Genomic DNA, 18,851 nt, shown 5'->3' on the forward strand with positions numbered 1-18,851 from the left:
GCGAGTGTCTCCGCTCCCCAGTGTATATAGAGCGCAGTCCAGGGAGAGTCCTTCAGGGTGTCAGGTGACTCCAAAGAAAGTTCTAGGCCCGTGTTTCTGCTCATTAAATGTTGGATTTCTGAGAAAGAAGGATCTGTGGCGTTACTTAAGTAGTCCTCTAATATTGCAGCAAAACAATAAGGTAGAATTAGAAATGTCAACGAAAGCACAAAAAGAGAGTTGGTGCTTTGATTTGACCTCTAAAACCGAGCAGTGTTTTCAGCATTGCTCTGATATGAGGAGGTAGTTTCTGAACATAGATAACGTTATTCACATGCTCTCTATATGGACAATGTGATCAACAGTTGGGAGAATGCAGTAAACTGTATCACCAACATATTATTTAGGTCCATAAATAAATAAATTAAATTAGATACTTTTTAGATATTAAAATGACTTCTAACCACGTTAACACTTTTAACCATGGTATTCTGAAAATCGCAGAGTAGTCTCTGAGTAACTTAAGAAACTATATAGACTGGCAATCAATGTGCACTCTTATGTCTTGAGCAGCTGTTCTATAATACTAAACAAAATAGCAAATCTCAGCCAGAGGCTAAATTAATGCCCGTACCACCTTATATAATTTTACTTTTTATTACATTTTTTACATTGTTATTTTGTTTGATCAAGTGCCATTCAAGTATTTCCTGCCTACTCTCCACTTTCAAACTTACAGTAAGAAGAGCTGAAATGTCAAATTGCAGCTTGAAAATAGACATTCTCCCGCCTGCTATAAAGCACACATATGAGATACACCTGTCTTTGGTAGCAGTATTGTGCTTTGTGGTAATATGAATTGGTGCATATGTATAATACTATGAGTTTCTATCAGTTAATTTTACTAAAAACTGACTGTAAGTTTTAAATCATGTCTTGGTATGGGATTCCAGAGGGATGTCCATGCTGCGGATATTTCCAGAGAGGTGACACATAAATAGTTTTTCATTTAAGGTACGAGGAGGTGCAGACTAACTAAGCAGTTTTACTCAAGTCTTGTACTTTTGTGCAGTTTTGAGGTAGTTTGAGTAATTACATTTGAGGGTGCTTTATTTTTTCACACTCCTGTATTTCAAGTCAAATATCTTACTTTTTATTCCAGTTTATTAATTTATTACCTGCAATTACAAGTTACTATATGAAGAGAGATATTGCATTCAAAACAGATAAAGAGTTCTTAAAAATAACTTTATTTTTGACCCAGTCAACATAAAGAGGAAGTTATCAGAGTGAACGTTATTGGCTACTGGCTCCTTTATCTTAAGCTGCAGTATATAAGTAAACTCAATATAAACTTTAGCACATTTAAAAAAAACATCTTCAATAGTTTTACTGAGGTACAATTTTAAAAGGATGACCATTAATACCATATCACCATTCGTTCAGGTTAGTTATACTGTGACTCAAGTAATTTATGATTTAAAGATTTATGTGGCTCTTCCACCAGTGAAGATAATAAAGTTGTTCAGTAAGAACCAGTCAAATGTTCCTTCCCCTAACTGCATGGTCCCTTGGCCAGAGCTCAAATAGTGGATGACTATTCCTGTTACATAGGCCTCTGTGACACATAGGCCATCTGGCATTAGATACAACACCAGCTAGTTACAGACACCACCTGTTGCGACACACCAGATCCCAGTAGTCAACACATGCCTCTCAAGTAGTTTTCTTCCAGTGGTTGCACATTGCATATAATCCAAGATTATGGCCAAGAACATTTCTGAGGTAATCTCTGAAAGCTTTATTTTGAAAACAAACAAACAAACCTTCAACTAAAGCTTTAGTTATTTATGGCAATCTGGGGGAACCATTGCATTGCCTCAATTGTTATTGTTCACTCTACCATACAATAAATACACTTACAATAAACAGCAATATTTTATAACACAATCCTATTGAGGAAATTCAACATAAGCAGCATCAATACCTCCCTCAGGAGTATAAAGACTAAGACGAAGAATATGTGCCATCAAAACTCCCAATGAGGATTACAGGTCCCTTGTTATGAGTCAAATTACAGTTTAAACAGGCTTGGACTGTGTCGTCATGAATTCAGTAGAAGCAATCTCTTCAAAAAAATAAACTACGAAGCTGATAAAGGAAGTGATCTTCTTTGCTCTTGCGTGCCCTACAGCAGGCATTCATATAGTCCCAAGCACAGCGCTTGCAGTAGTTGTAGAAATGCCGCTCTGCTTTCTTCAGTGTGCTGTTTAAGTCCAGTGTTCCCTGAAGGCTGCACAGAAAAGGCACAGGGTTGACCAACAGATTCACACAGATTCACAAATACAAAATCCCTTTTTTTGGGATTAGATTTCATGCCATAGCTAACATAGACCGACCTGCTGGCAAACTGGATGAGCTGTACATCATCTCGGCACCTCAGCAGAGACTCTTTGTTTTCTAACAGGATGGTTGCGCAGATGAAGAGCTCAAAGGTGAAGTCAGTGTTGATGGCCTGGGGCTCTGACTCTGGATTATCGTCTGGAATCATCATAAAAATCACAAAACTGATGTGAGACACTGAACAGAGCTAACTGTCCTTCCATATAGCCTCATTCATGTCATATCTGAACGGCAGTTTGAGTTCTGGGTTTCACCTGTGCTGGGTTTTGTCGCCAGCCTTTCCTGATAGCGGGCGCGGTCTACTTGTAGGGAGATGAGCTCTAGGTGGTCACAACTCAGGATCTCAAACAATCGCAGTGCATCGCTGTGTTCAAACTCCCTCTGGAAACCCAGCAGCAGCCATCTAAAAGAGGGGCAATACACACATGCACACACACACACAAACAAATGGAATATGTATGCTCTGCACCCCGCCGTTCGTAGGGAATGGAAGAGGCTGCGTAACTATGCAAAAATTGAGAGGGCAGCTCCTGCAAATGTTCGGTGTACAATCAGAGTGGACTACAAGAAGTGCGCTGTAACTAAAGATGGTGAGGTGGTCTGTAAGTTTGTGTCACCTTTTCAGCTACTGGGTCCAAACAATCAATGGGCTGAGTAATAAACTGGAAAACATTTTGTGATACGGTGGCTGAGGGACCATGACATAGTGGTGTTGACAGAGATTGAAAGAGCCAATGTGACCCACACCCCTGGATTCATACCTGTGGTAGCCAAAAACCAAAACAGTCAGAGAGGAGGTGATGTTGCTGTTTAAACATGACATTTACAATGTCACTGTAATTGATACGTCAGCTCAAGAGCAAATTTGGTTCCAACTGCAGAGTGTTCCCCGTGTAATGATTGGCAGGGCCTATATACCACCATCTGATTCACCTTTTTTCTCTAATGTAAGCTTTTCAGAAATCCAGGCCAGAACCTAGGACAACACCATTGGCTATGTGGTGGTTGGTGACATGAACACTAGGTGCGGAGACAAGGTGAAAGAGCTGCTTGAAGGTAGCAATAACATGTACTACAAGCCTGTTGATGAAACAGTAAACACCAATGGAAAGAGTATTATTCAAGTTTGCAAAGACAATAATCTATTGGCTGTGAACAACTAGCACACAGCGCCTCCCTAGTTCCCTAACCTACCGCAAGAGAGAAAAATGGATTTCTGAAGTGGATTACTGTCTAATCACTGCTTGTTACATTAATTGTGTTAAAAGCTTTGAAGTGAACCAAAATACTGACATGCCATCCGATCACGCCCCATTGTCTATAGAACTTGTGTTCCCTGAAGAAATTATTAATGCAAAGGTTTTGTTACAGCGTGCTCAGGATTTGTGTATGCATTATATTATGACTCACTCTGACAACCCCTGCTGCAGGAAACCAGTGCCCTTCATGAATATCGATGCAGATCAATTTCCTCTCAACATAAGTTCACTGGAAGCACCCATCATCAGCTTTGACTAGAACCTGGATGATATGGCTATGTGGTTTGCAGAATCATTGTATAACTGTGCTGCCCAGAGCAAACCAGTCAGCCCTAGACCCCTGGCACACAACCTGCCCTGGAACCAGGAAGCACTTTCACCCCGTTGGCAGCGTATATTGGAGTGTGGTGATGCTAAAATGTTGTGGCGGGCTATTGATTGGAAGGGGGAGTTTTCCTCAACTCCTCACCAAGAGATGCCTTCTGAAGCTGACGTCCAAGAACATATGGAGAGGCTGTTGAACCCCCTTGCTGGTGAGGGAGAAAACCCACTGCATATGGAGGGCTATAATGTGAACATGCCATTGCACACCCATAGGCTGACAAGCTCAAACCCAGGGTGATAAACATCCAAAAATAATTAACAATTCAATAAAGTACATAGAAAACAGATACATAGAGAAAAAAGCACAGTAGTACAAAAGCCATACTTCAAAAATATCAAACCCATCACCCAGTGGCCTCTCTCAGATACATTGGCATCGAGCACATTAGAACTCCGAGAAGAGGAGGCGATTTAAATACCCTCTTACTTCAAAGAGAACGTTTTTACATTTTCACTCTCCAGACTCTCACACCTACAAGTCTGAATCAAGAGTATGAGATCAAACATTTTCTCTAAAATAAAAAATAAAAATGGTGGAGTATCATGATGGCTCTCCCTACATATATAGGTATTTCTCTAGACCCTGACACACATATCTGTAAAAATGTTTAATTATACAACAGGTGTGTCTTTTTTCCTTATTGTGATTTTTTCCTTATTGTGATTTGATCTAGCTGACTTTTTATAGAAGGGTGTTAAGAGCCAATTTCTTACATGAATTTAAGATTTCTTCTTTTCCTCTAACTTAATACAATATTTTTGAACGTAGGTGATGTAGATTTTGATATATGGGATGTTGTATCTGATATTATGTTTATGCTTATATATAAGATATACATGTATGTTTGATATTTTTGAAGTATGGCTTTTGTACTACTGTGTTTTTTTTCTCTATGTATCTGTTTTCTATGTACTTTATTGAATTGTTAATTATTTTTGGATGTTTATCACCCTGGGCGGTTTGGATGGTTAACCACACCTGCCATCATAGAGCTTGTCAGCCTATGGGTGTGCATGATGTATAAATATGGGTGTGGTTTCCATTTTTCAAACATTTTGACCTGACGAAGATCCAAGTAGGATCGAAACGTTGTCACTATTAACCTTTTGTGGCATAGAGCAAGTGGGCAGGCGTTACAAAACAAAGTTTATGGCCATTTTGGGATCTGATAAAGACAGGCAGCCTATTCAGCTTGGTTCGTTTATAGTGAGGCATTGTGACAGTTATACATATCTTGGAGCCATCTTCACTGCTGACGGAAATGCCTCAACCTCACTTGCCCTACATGGTTTTTGAGGCTGCTTTCTTGTCAGCTATTTTGTATGGGTGTGAGGCTTGGTTAAAAGTGCCTTTAAAGTCTGTTGAAACTCTCTACATGACTGGAGTGAAATCCCTACTTGGGGTGAGGTCTACTACACCTAACCTAACCTGCCTGTTGGAGGCAGGACTTCCTTCAGTGCAAGCCTTAGTGAGAGAAAAGCAAGCCAGGTTTTTGACCAAGATGAAGCAGCATCATGGCATGCTTGATGACCCCTGTGGTATGTTCTTGAAAAAATAACTAGAAAAGAGAACCAAGTCATGAACTCACATTTATCTGAGATAATGGAGAAACAAGATCATATTGAGAGTGACCGTAGGGAGATGATTGAGAAATTACGATCTAAAGAGGGAACAAGATACAAGACCTACCAAGCCATCAACCCAGATATATCCGTCCATCCACTTTATACCAGCAATACACCGTACACTGAAGACCATTTGAGAATAACACCACCTGAACAACGTGTGTGTTGCTGTAAGACTGGCATACAAAATGAAGAACACATACTCACTCTTTGTGGACACTGATAAAAGAACTTCAGTTATGTTACACGCTTGCCTTGCGCTATTGGAGCACCAGCAAGTTTATATAGACTGAGTGATGGGATTTTGTGTTGTTAATTGTATTACCATATAATATTTTAACTTATGGGTTTATTGTATATATGATTTTCTGTATATTGTTTGGACCCAAATGTTTTATCTTTTTGTGTTAATAAAATAACTAACTAATTATGTGGAATAAGAGCACATCCATATTCAGATGTACAGAGGAAAAATAAAGAATGGTGCTGAAGATGTCACAAGCAGTGTGTGTACAGTACCTGTGGCAGAAGGCGAAGCTCTCCATGCTGTCTGTGACTAAGTGGGCATGGAGCTGTGGGTCTAGTTCCTTCAACAACGCCGCCTCTAACTCTAAAAGACATTCAGAGCAGCCCCTTCAGATGCATGTACTGCAGAATCTCATCTGACTTTATTGCAGATTTCTGAATGAACCAATCAACCAAATACAAGGTATGAGCAAAAATTGCAGTTTTGAAACAGCATAACATGACTACTGATTGCATGTAGTTAAAGGAGTTTCCTTCCTCAGACATGCAACCAAATGTATGCAAACTGCAAATTAAACTGCACAGCATATTTGAGAAAGTGTGCATGTGACATGGTTATTACTGTTGTCGCTTGGGGTTCCCACTCCTCAGTTGAAATACCCCTGCTTTGCCACTAGAGGTCCTGAATGTGAGGTACCTGCCAAAGGTACCTCATATATGCATGGTCATATAAATCTTTGTTTTAGAATTTCAATGTATTTCAGTGTTCTGAACATTTAATTTTCACAATCTGTTCTTGAGGGATTCAACTGAATCTACTGGACACATAACCTGTGGGTTCTATTTTTGTATTCTTGCCATTAAAATAGTGAACAAATCATCGCATTATCACAACATTGCTATGCTGGAAACATAAGCTTATAAACTTTTATTGTTGTTCTAATTCCCAATCCCACCTATTTTCCTGTGGAGGCCATCAGCCCTGAAGTCCTTGGAGAACTTCTCCATGTAGCAGGAGAAGCTCCAGAAAGTGTCGACCTCAGAGTCCAGAACCTCCAGGAAGCGGCTACACAGGTCATTCATCCCCTGGGCATAACTGACCTCTGGGTGATAAAACAAGAGAAACAGCGCAGAGTCAGCGTTTGTAATGAGATAACAAACTCAGCCTCTAATGTTGTTTGATCTATTCAGTGTCACTAAAGCTGAGATGGGCAAAATACTCCTGTTGACAAGCTGACTGAACATGCTACGCAGATAAAGTGCAGATTCAACAGCGTTGAGCAACACATTGCTTTCACAACACAAACGGATATTTGTTCTCCAGAGGACTCTTCCATAATGGAGAAGCTGCTTGTCTGGCTGCCTAGAGTGCAACGTGAAGTGAAGTGAAAGTAAAATCAAGTAAAAGCAAGAAACAGAAGACAGACAAGAGATATTCTGTACAGGAATAATATATGAAGCCCAACATCAACCAAGGTATTTGTATTATATCTGAATGTCACCCTGATTCTTGTTTACCTGGATGAAAAGCAGCATAAGTGATGAGGATATCTCTCAACACCAAGAGATTGCCCGAACCTTCACCCCTGGAAGCACATTAAGTATTAACATCTCATATTTCTCAAATTGAGCTGGATTAGTTCAACACCTCTGCAGAAGAAATATGAGTTATTAGATCTGCACAGAATGTAGTGTTGATAAGTCATGCCAGCCATCTGAGCAAGCTTTATCGAAGACATAAAGGGCTGGCTGCTCGGACATGGATTAGGCCTAGTCCCAAACTAAAAACGTTGTGAAGTCTAGTCCTAGGCTTAAAGCACGTCCGAGCAACCAGCCCAAAGTCTCTTAATCCCTAAGCAAACAGAAAGTTTGTCACTGCCTTCGCATTTATACAGCAGCAGCAACCCTTCTGTCTGCCAAAACAGCAGACCACGTCCTGCCAAAAGTCTTTTTGACAACACCAGTTCAGTTTCCGGTTAACAGTTAAACAATTCCGCTAACCTGTAAATAGCTCGCAGTAAAACATTGTCTGATCTTCAGGGGCAAATGACAGAAATGGATTGCAAAATAAGATTTGCATAATGTTGAGCTTTAAAGCCTTAATCCAGGAGAACAGAACGTTCAGGAAATGGTTTAACTAAACAACGTCCAAGGGCTTGTAAGTCCAGGAAGGCAGTAATTCATGCTGCTCCACTCACAAACAAAATCTTGTCACTGTGCTGTGCAATAATGTTTATGGGAGGATTCCATGTTTCATACAAACATTGAAAAGTTGATGCGGACATAATATTTCATTGTGGGATTTGTTGGTTACTCTTATCACAGTGTTACAAAAACAAATTAAATCTGACTCTATTTGTTATCCTTGTTTCTGGGTCAGCTGAGGTGAGCAGAAACTGAATGATCACTTTTGGCTGGTTAGGGTTAGGGTTAGGGTCTGGCTGTTTGCTCCCACAAACTTTGTGTCAAGGGTCAGCAATCAAATTCCACAGACTATCTGTTGACACATAACTGAAGTTTAATTTACAATAGAAAAAGGCATGATGCTGACTAGCACTCACAGGTAATAGGTCAGGTCTCTGTTAGTTCGAGGCACATCCTTGTCAATGATTCGTATGGCCTCCTGCAGCTCCTCCAGGTCAAATGTGACCCGCTCAAACAACACCTGATCACAGGGAGGAGGCACAGAGACAAACATTTTTCACCGCCATTGATTAAATCATCTCAGTGTAACAGCTTTAGCAGAGTCCATAAAGTTGAATATAACTTTAGACTTGGTTATATATCATATTAGAAATGGAAATAAAGGTTTATAAACTATACTATTGTCTATATATAAATCTATAGTGAGAGTATGATTAAGGGATGCACATGAAGTATTACTGTCTGAATGCACAAATCTATCAGCTGTTCTTATGTGCTCACACTCTCCAGACTCAAGCACTACACACCTTAGGTACACAGTTTGTTTAACTCACTTCACTAGGTCCGGGTGTAATTAACTTCAACATACCACAGTGCTCTCACTGCAAACAGCTGACATTGTCTCTCACGCCAAACAATGCCAAAGAATGGAATTATAGAGATATGAATAATAGAGTCACAGCTTTACGCTCGGAAAATGAAATAGAAAATGATGAAATAAATGTATTTTAATTGGTAAAACCTGTGCCTGTAGCTCCAAGAAAGCCAGCCTGTCCCTGAGCTCCTCACTCTGGTGCTGAGCCTGTTGCTGGGCCTGTGCCTGCCTCTGGTCAAAGTACCTGACTGCTGCCACCAACTCAGCTGGAATGGAGACAGGATTACACAGTCAAAGGATAAACACACACAAGAAAGATGTTTTAAAAAGAGAGAGAGAACAGGACGATAAAAAAGGAAACAGATGATGGGTATGAGAAAGACAAGAGTGACTTGGTTGACACACTCCAGAACACTTAAGAAATCCTCTGAGAAAACAGTTTGTGCGTGGTTAGGTCGTTACCATCAGTGCCGTTGAGGCGCATCCGTACAGCTGAAGGAAGGAACTGCTGCCACTTTCTCTTCATGACCTGGTAACGAACGGCCAGCTGCTCCTGCAGCAGAGGGCGCTCTAAAGCTGTCGAACTGCACGGGTACATGCCAAACAGGAACCGCCACACCAGGCCACGCTCAGAGGGACACACACCACCTTGACAGGGATTGAAAACCTTGTGATCAACAGTGTTCAATATAATTGACTCTTCGGTGTCTTAAAGCCTTTTCGGTCCAGAGGTCAGACACACATTGAGCAATTATCATTCAGTCAAACCCATCACCACTAGACCAAAAACAAATCCCCAATGGATCACATGCAAGAATTAGAGTTTCTCAGCTGAGGAAACTCTGGGTATCAGAGGGTATCGGAGGCGCCATGCCCAATTTGGAAAACAATCACTGATCCCAACCATGGTGAACTTTACCCTGCTTCCTGGGAGATTTGACATTTGAGTGCCTTACGTAATGTTTTGCACCATGGGCTCTTAAAGCTTAAGTTAGCATGTTTGTAGGGATGGAATGTGCATGAAGGTTGGAGGGGCACAGAAAAGGAGGGTGAGTTTCCACATTCCTGCTCAGAAATGATAGATTCAATGTGACGTTTTACCTCAGCGAGAGCCCCTCTGTGTAGCCAGTTTATTGTCCTGTGTCTGGTGTGCAGCTGAAATCTTGAGGCTTTCTCAGTGTTTCAGTGTGACAAAAAAGCCAATCAGCATCCCAGCATGTTCTCAGATCTTGGCCAGGTCTAAGGACTCAGGGTCTGTTTACAACTACTTAATACAACTTAATACAACTATCTCTACAGCAGTGGAGCTGTCAGCGACATTGTACCCACTGTCCATCCAACACCCATCCAGTTATCCTCATTTATAAAGTTCTGAGCTAAGCTTCACACACTTCACACAATCTACTTTTTTTTCCCTGAGTGTCTGTGTGATGTGTTTATTGTTCCCATAACGTGACAGACGAATGCCATTGGTGAATCTTATGATGCTATTTCCTTCTGCTGCTTAGAAACGTTGCCAACTCTATAAATGGTATCTGTTGTTTTATCACAACAGTCATGCTGGAATTCTTTGCTTGAGGGGGTCCAGAGTTGAATGTTGGACTTCAGAGAATGGTTTGACTGTGGCTCAGCCAGTATCCTGAAGCAAAGCATCACTTGACTTCCTCTTGACTTGTGGATGTGAATTGTGCCTTTAAACACATCTGATCTTAAAGTCCTTGTCAAAACATTTTCTGAACACCAAAAGGCACACATTTTATTTTTCTAGAAACTCTTAGACATTATAAACTGTTTAAGATAAATATATCAGCTTTTCTTAATGAGACAGCTTTGCCAAATTAAAAATATGTATGAACCTTAGAACAAATATTTAGGAATCACCAACTGTATTCTATCCAGGCTTTTTTTTTTTTGTTCTGAATAATATTAGGCCCAATCAGTGCCCATTTTGTATGTCAGAGCACATATACAGTTACATTGCTATAAATCCAGCTATGAAACAGCCCACTGTGCATGCCAAGCACTCACAACATGAGTTTGAGTCTGGCTCTTGACCTGTATAGCAGGCCTAACTCTCTCTCCTGTCTTTCCTGCCATTCTCTACTGTGCTAATGCAGAAATGTATGGAAAAAATAATCTTTAAAACATTAACTTGAGAGGATCAGCAGTGATTAAGATCTGTAAATGGGCATTATGGGATTATTTAAGATTTCTACTTGGATTATGTTGCGGTACAAACAGTTTTTTGCATATGGATGAAATTTTGAAACTGTTGATAATCAATTACAAGCTAATTAAAGAGGTTCTATTCATGAAAATCACTTGAACTTGAATCTGTAAGGTCCCATCAGCAATGTATCTGCATGCAATCAAATCCCGTGTCAGGAGCAGAGGTGGATAGCAGAGGAAGGAATCTTTAACAAAATTGAGCAAAAAAATAAATAAAATAAAAATCTAATTAGCTTAATGAAAGACTGATGAACACTATGATATAGATAGATAGATAGATAGTTAGATAGATAGATAGATAGATAGATAGATAGATAGATAGATAGATATTAAATCCCTTTGCAATTAGAGCGACATCCTACCATTTTTGAAAATGTGCATCCTGAGCCTGGACTCGTCGACCCTCCCCTCAGCGTCCATGACCCCGGGTAAGCTGAGAGGAGCTGTGGACAGAGCAGGACAGCTGACCGCTGCCAGGCTCCTCTGGAGACTGTCCGGTGAACTCTCCTGTCCTCTCTCCCGTCGCGGAGTCCCGCCACCCTCCATCAATCCTCTATCTGTGCTCTCAATATCCGCGATCATGTCCCGCACAGGTGAGGAAGACCTTTGGTGCGCTGCAAAGCACTGCTTCCTACTCGGTTTATACAGCCAAAACACACGAATCACCCCTTTACTCCCCCATAAACAACATGCCCATTCCCACGAGCCATCTCCCTGCGAGCTGCTATACCCGGAGCTGCTGCCCTCCTCCAGACTCGGATCGCTTAAGATCCTCAAACTCCTGAATTTGTCTCAGGAAACTGCTGTCAGACTGTGGACCCTCTGCAGTCACATGACTGTACCTATAGCGTTTGGCCCACATTCAGGTGGCGTCCGCGGTGTTCGGCCAAACTTTGTATCCCATAAAACCGTGTTCCCCTAGCGGTGTCGGTAGGCCAGTGTGTTGTTGTTTTGCCACCGCACAAGGAAATCATCGTGGAGGAAATGCGCTTAATAAATGACAAACGCAATAGCCTTCCTTGCAGAATCAATGGACACTCGTGGTTTGAGACAATGAGGTCATGGCAACTAAGTTACTGTCGCGAAATGTTTTTTTAAACGTTGTTTTACTGTTTGAAAACGCCAGCAAGAGGAAAACAAACCACAAAGGCGAATTCACACGCCAGGGGAAATAAGTTTTTAGTGGATACAAAGTTTGGCACAATACGTGTGCAGTCTGAGTTCAGTGCCAAACTTTTCACTGGATTTGAGAGCATTTTACTCCACCTAGTGGTTTTATTCAGTGGCCTAACAGAGATCTTTCCTAAACCGTTCTCACGTCAGACCTCTAAATAGATTAGACCATGGACCCCCGTTTGGTAACATTGAGTCCCAAGGAACCCATTTGAATATAATAATATAATATCTCTATGCTTTGAATCATATAAATCTCTATACTGTAGGTGGGGTGATAATAACCAGGGGGGACCTTATAAATTAGTAATTATTATACATTCTCACATTGTGCAAAAGTTTTATGAGTGAAATAATAGTGAAACTGTTCCTCATTTTGATGGGGACCCCTGGCAAACCTTCTAGTCCCCCAGAGACAAGAGACAAACAGTGAAAGGTCCACCTATATATGGCTGTACTTTTACTTGTATCTGCATCTTGTATCTTGCAATCTAGTAGGTTTATAAACTATAGAAGGCAGAATGAAGAACTCATTGCACATCATCTCCAAAGCATCTCGGATCACATGTCCTTATGTCATCTTCCCTAGAATTTAATGATAAATACAGATATCAAAAGAGTCATGAGAGAGATGCCATGAACAGCGGAAGAAGTGAGAACAATACTAGCTCCTATAATGAGCACACTATAGAAATACGAAATAAATAAATTCTTAATAACGTTTTAGTTGCACTGGAATAATTTATGATGTACCACCAAGTATATTACACTCCGATCCTGGATGACACAGCAACTAATGCAGATGTTTCGGCTCACAGCTTCACACAGCTATGGGCCGGAAAAGCCGATAGCTTTTATGGAAACATGCAAAACCTATAGATGGAGATAGATAAAAGAGATAATAAACACAGATCATGACAATTAGTAGACTGAGATATGGCATCACCATTCCCTGTTAAAGCCAAAAGACAAAGTAAGTTGGTCCAATAATACACATTACATTCATTACATGCGCTTGTGGCACAAACATGGAGCAATTTACAAAAAATAACACATTTCTCACACACAATACAACTATCTGGAGTGATAGGCCGTGCAAAGGATCTGAGGTCATCAAGGAAAATGGAAATTCAATGGAAATTCAAGGAAATGGCTGGTTGGTTCATTAAAACAGTTGTGTCTCTATATCTCTATCTGTGTGAATTCCTGTTATGCACAATATTATATTTGTATCTCTGGTAATGCTTTCTCACTATCTTCACACTTCTGAGCTATTGACTTCTGACAAATATACTGCAGGTGTAACATTGAAACTAAAGTCTGTTTGACCACATATAAGTCAGTCAAGATGCACTTTAACTGTGAATGCTCTCCTCTACACCCAGAGCACTTCCACTGCGTTTTCATTTTTAAATCTCAAAGTTGTAGCCAGTTGTTTGTATTGTGCAACCAGGACAGTTTTTGTCCTCTTATGAAAGAATGTCAAATCATCATTACTATACACCCTATCCCTTCAGTTTGGATTGTGTATGCTAGTGTCACACACGCACAGACCATCAGGCATAGTCTCTCCATTTGCCCTCAAAATACTTGGTAAGCACATTGACATAATTTTGACCCACAGAAACTTGTAGAAACGTTAAGCGTGATCAGTCTTCAGTCTGCAAAAAAAACTCCCTACTTCCTTTTTTTTTATTCATTTACCACTGTTAAGTAACAGGAAACACACCCAAGAATTTCACACCGACATTTTCAAGATCTAAGGCATGTTGGTAGAGCACATCAAAGCACCATAGCCTCTTCTGTGTCTATCCTTGTGGTGTCCCATTAAGGCCTTCAACTCCCACAGTGAGTATCCGCTTCATTCTAGAGCTGGATATCGTGGCAGCAGTGAATGGATGACAGGGATCCGTCTGTGGCAACATTATTGTTAGTGTATTTGTTTGGTATAAAAGCCAGATTATAGTCAGCTTGACTCCAGACTCCTGTGCAGTATGTAGACTACCAGATATGAAAAGTACTGTTGTAAACTAACTCGATTCAGTTCGAGTCCAAAGACATGCAGGTCCGGTGGATTGAAGACTCTAAATTGCCCATAGGCATGAGTCTGTTTGTGTATTATGGTATATGATATGTAATCTAGTAAAAATTATGTATATGACATAGTATGTGATGTATAGTATGATGTATATGAAGTATGTAACCTACATGACACAGTATAGGATGTATATGTGTATATGTAGTATGTACTGTATATATATGATGTAGTATGTATATGACATGCACTGTATATGATGCTATTCAAAACCCTTTGAGACATGCTTGTGATAAAGGGCTATATAAATAAACAAGACTAGACTAGACTTGATTGAACATTTCAGTTTTACGTCTTTTAACTTCAGAATGTCTCTCTTGGATCAGATGGAACTGCGGCCATTGATTGAGCTGAGCCTCATATTGATCCTGGCCTCTGATACAAATGGTAGGTGGCATATTGCGTTCCACATTGACCGGTCTATTTGTTTTGAATTTTATCTCATGAAATAAGTGCTGTAAAAAATATTAATTGGTTGTTGTTGTTTTTTAACACAGGTGAAGAATGGAAGGTTAATGTCAGAGATGTTAATACACCATTGCACTCTAATGTGACCATACCATGTAATTTCACCTATAAGAAGCCTACAGAAAATGTTCACAAGCTTCAAGTTTACTGGAAAATATCTCGGAGGATATCTCAGATTAAGACCGGGGACAACGACTTAAACGCATTCATCTATCACCCAAATCCCACCTATGTGACTGAGGAGTACAGAGGAAGGACGCACCTCGTCGGTGATATTAATAATCAAAACTGCTCTCTCATGATCCAGAATATCAGCCATAATGTGGGACCCATCTATTTGAGAATTGCTACAGGAGAAGAGTACTACAGTTACAGGAACTATTATGTCCGCATTACTGTGTCTGGTAAGGTTCTAATGATAGACAGCAGGATGTTTTCATTGCAAGGATATATGTATATTTGCTTGAGTAAAGGGAAATTTACAAATTATACTGCACACGTGTTTTCCTCTACAGGGCCTGGTGGTACTTCAGTCCCATTCACAGGTATGATGTTCAGATTTTCCTTTTTTTAATTACGTTCATACAATTTGCAGGTTAGTTTAGGCTCGCTCATCAATAATTTTTAAGATTTCCTATTCCTTTTGCTAACAGGCTGTGTAAAAAGGCCCAGGCAATTATAATAAAAGCAGCCTCACCGTGGGAGATGTAATTGATGAATGAAAGTAATGAAAGTAGCAGCATAAATATTCATTTTTTTGTGTCTTTTTCAGACAGTGTATCAACCAATGCCCCACTTGAAGTCATAAACAATAAGTTTAGCCTTTCTACAGCCATTATAATTGTGTATAAATGTGTATTGTAATATACACATTATAATGAAAGCCGCAGCATAAATATTCAGTTTTTTGTGTCTTTTTCAGACGAGGAATCAACCACTGATCCATCTGAAGTGACAGAAAGTAAGTTTATCCTTTCTACAGGGTTTGTTTCTCTGGCGAGTTCAGACTTGTGATTAGCATCGCACTGAATCTCAAATTGAAGGCCCTCCATTGAAAAGATCATTGTTCACAGCAATTTACTCTCTGAGAATAGTAAACTGTACACTAATATTTTGAATAAATATCTGAATCTTATCCACAGTGCCTAGAACATCAACATCAACACTGATCTATATCACCACGTCTGTTCCAATCGTTGCAGTTCTGATCGTCATTTTTGTACTTTGTGGAGTTTTTTACTACAGAAAACGTAAAAGGTGAATTCGCTTGCAGCAAAGGCTTGCAGCTAGTAAAAAGATTTCCATTTCATGACTGGATTTGAGGCTCAGAATTATTCTTGATATGTTCTGCTTGCTGTTTGTAAACTAGCTAAACTATTACTGATTCTATACAGTATTGGGCAACACTTTACAGCAACCTTATTGTAAGTACCCAATATTACATAAGTACTTAAGGAAATCTCCCCAATACATAATCAAGGGTTTAATAACACAGTGGAAGTACAATGTGTGGAAATGTTAAATTTGTTCCTACATTGTTTCATTACAATGTTTTAGGGAAATTTTCATTAGGTACTGGCACAGTATTATTGTGCTCCTAAATAGCTTTTAGGCATAGGTTAATATGCTAGAATAAGGCTATTGTGTTGTATGGGCTATTGTAAAGTGTTAGCCCATTATTTTCACAAAAGTATGCATTTCTCCATATTTATAGAATATCACAGTTATCTGTTTTCACAGGTCCCAGGCTGTTACCCGAGAGGAATCTGGATATTATGCAAATTTTAGCAGAGCATCATCAACCCAAGCCAAGAGGTTTGTCTCAAGATAAAGTCTCCAAACAATTATATTGTTAGAATTAGACTAAAAGACATTTTTTTCAGCAATATTTTCATATGTATGAGCAATTCAGAAACCATAATTTAACACTAGATACAGGAGATTTATGTTTGTGGAATACTTCTGATTCTAGTGAAAACAGAGTTATTCGACTTAAGATTATACATGTAAACTGCAGACTTCATCACCCAATTGCTCTATTCTGTCTTTTCAGAGAAAAATCAGACAGCAAGCAAGTTTCTCAACCGAAGGTCATTGATGAACCTGTTTATATCAATGTTCAGGTACGATGCCCCCCTCAGCTGAGTTTTAATATCTTAAGATATTAGCTAAAACAAAATGAATTGAGAAGTTCCATAAATATTTTTTCACACTAAAATACATCTTTTCTCTTTGCAGTCCGCCACTGATCAGAGGGGCAGCCTGGATCAAACAGACAACGTATATGCAAACATAGATTATTTGAAAAAGTAAAAAAAAAAGCCACATCTCAGAATTCTGTTGAGGCTCGAACTTCATGTTAAATAACATCTTTTTATATTCTGCATTGTTTTGTGTACATATGCGTGTGCCTGTGTGAATATGTGCCTTTGTGCATAGTAGGATGCATGGGCTTCAGAATCCAGAAGATGAACAACTTCCCCTCTGTCTTCTTGTGATTTGATCAGACTATATAAACCCTCTCAGAATTGGTAACAGCACAGTCTGATTGGTTTCTCATTTACTGGCTTAGTTGCTGGATTTGTGAGATGAAGGCGGGGAAGAAGCAGTGGATTTGCAAAACACAAGCTTGTTTGGTTCATTATGTAGATAAGTTTAATTTTCTTTTAAGGCCATTCCTTTAAAATGACCACATGATGTTGTGTATTACGTTTGTTGCTTTTCATCCCTTATATCTTGTCGTACTGTGAGCGCAGTTTTAGTATGGGCGGCCCAAGTGAGAATCGAGTGTGACCGGTGTCGGTGCTCTGCTCCACCGCTGAGCTGCACAAGAAATGATATCATGCATTTACCACATCAGTTTTGTAAGCTAACTGTAACATTTTTCCATGACTGGAATTCTGTGTTCAGAAATGTCTTTCTGCAATCAGATGTTTTTTGTGAGAGTTTCAGTTTAACTGCAGTCAAGTAAAAAGTTTTGCAACAATAAATACCAAAAATTGATTACATATTGTAACAATGTATTTGTAGCCTTCTGTATGCTGTGAAAATCTGATGACTCTGAAGTAAAAACTTTGTAAATAACATTTTTTTTAAAAAGGGGGTGGGTGGGGGGCAGTTATAGGAATTCATTTGACACCCAAAAAGTACACAAATATCACTTACTCTGAAATTAAAAGCACATTTCGACCATCTAAAAAAAAACAATATTGAGGTGGATGAAACATTTATATGAAGAATATAAATATTATTATAAGAAAAATAATTGAGGCACAATACGTGTTTTTAAATTATTATTATTTATGGTAATTTTCATTTCATTTGCCATTTTACTTCCTCAGTTATCTGTGATGGAGCTGAAACTTTATGATGTGTTTATGTTTATGATGTGACATTTGCTGCTGTCTATACCAAGAATAAAGGATTAACGTGTAAACAGACTTCCTTTCTTGACTTCAGTGATCCATGATGTCCAGTCCACTCCAAGGGACTGGACAGAAAACATATCCAAAAAAGATTTCTGCTGTGGATGGGTGCTGTGTGGTTATTCCTTGCACCTCCAGATACCCCGACCCCGACCCCATCCCAGTGAAAATCCTTAGCAGGTGCAAGGGATTCTGGGTTTAGAGCCCACTGTGAAGCTGCAGTGATGTTTACGCTGCTCCCTACAGATTCCTACACAGAAACCCAGTACGGTGCATTGTCCTATAATGAATAGAAACTACTGCTTCTTCTTGAACAAATTTTAACTACGCTTTATGTCTGGTGTGCTATCCATGATTAGAGTGTTTTTTGCCAAAAGTATGTTTTTAAATGCTTAATGCTTCTAATTTACTTATCTGCCACCATGATTTAATATATCTGTTAAACAATAAATACTACTTAAATGTATACTTGTCCTTGGCTGAGATCACACTAAGAACACATTTGAATGAGTTGAGAGAAATGGATAACTCAGCACTCTTAACTG

At 39.5% G+C, this 18,851-nt stretch overlaps 2 protein-coding genes across 2 annotated transcripts; one reads left to right on the forward strand and one right to left on the reverse strand.

Annotated features, from left to right (window-relative positions):
• Positions 1 to 1,208: 1,208 nt before the first annotated feature.
• On the reverse strand, positions 1,209 to 12,088 carry LOC139912324 (TBC1 domain family member 15). Its single transcript, XM_071900088.2, has 10 exons — positions 11,508 to 12,088; positions 9,379 to 9,564; positions 9,064 to 9,182; positions 8,459 to 8,562; positions 7,416 to 7,483; positions 6,854 to 7,000; positions 6,171 to 6,261; positions 2,637 to 2,785; positions 2,379 to 2,520; positions 1,209 to 2,272 (listed from the first exon to the last, which is right to left on the reverse strand). The coding sequence occupies exons 1-10, from the start codon at positions 11,725 to 11,727 to the stop codon at positions 2,110 to 2,112; spliced, it is 1,389 nt and encodes a 462-aa protein (XP_071756189.2). The 5' UTR covers positions 11,728 to 12,088; the 3' UTR covers positions 1,209 to 2,109.
• A 1,983-nt stretch (positions 12,089 to 14,071) lies between these two features.
• On the forward strand, positions 14,072 to 18,301 carry LOC139912323 (uncharacterized). The gene is made up of 8 exons (XM_078287010.1): positions 14,072 to 14,166; positions 14,740 to 14,800; positions 14,911 to 15,285; positions 15,397 to 15,426; positions 16,024 to 16,138; positions 16,622 to 16,696; positions 16,935 to 17,004; positions 17,120 to 18,301. Exons 2-8 carry the CDS (start codon positions 14,740 to 14,742, stop codon positions 17,192 to 17,194), a joined length of 801 nt encoding a protein of 266 aa, XP_078143136.1. The 5' UTR covers positions 14,072 to 14,166; the 3' UTR covers positions 17,195 to 18,301.
• Positions 18,302 to 18,851: the final 550 nt, after the last annotated feature.

The sequence above is a fragment of the Centroberyx gerrardi genome, chromosome 12 (assembly GCF_048128805.1).
Source record: "Centroberyx gerrardi isolate f3 chromosome 12, fCenGer3.hap1.cur.20231027, whole genome shotgun sequence".
Lineage (NCBI taxonomy): Eukaryota > Metazoa > Chordata > Actinopteri > Beryciformes > Berycidae > Centroberyx > Centroberyx gerrardi.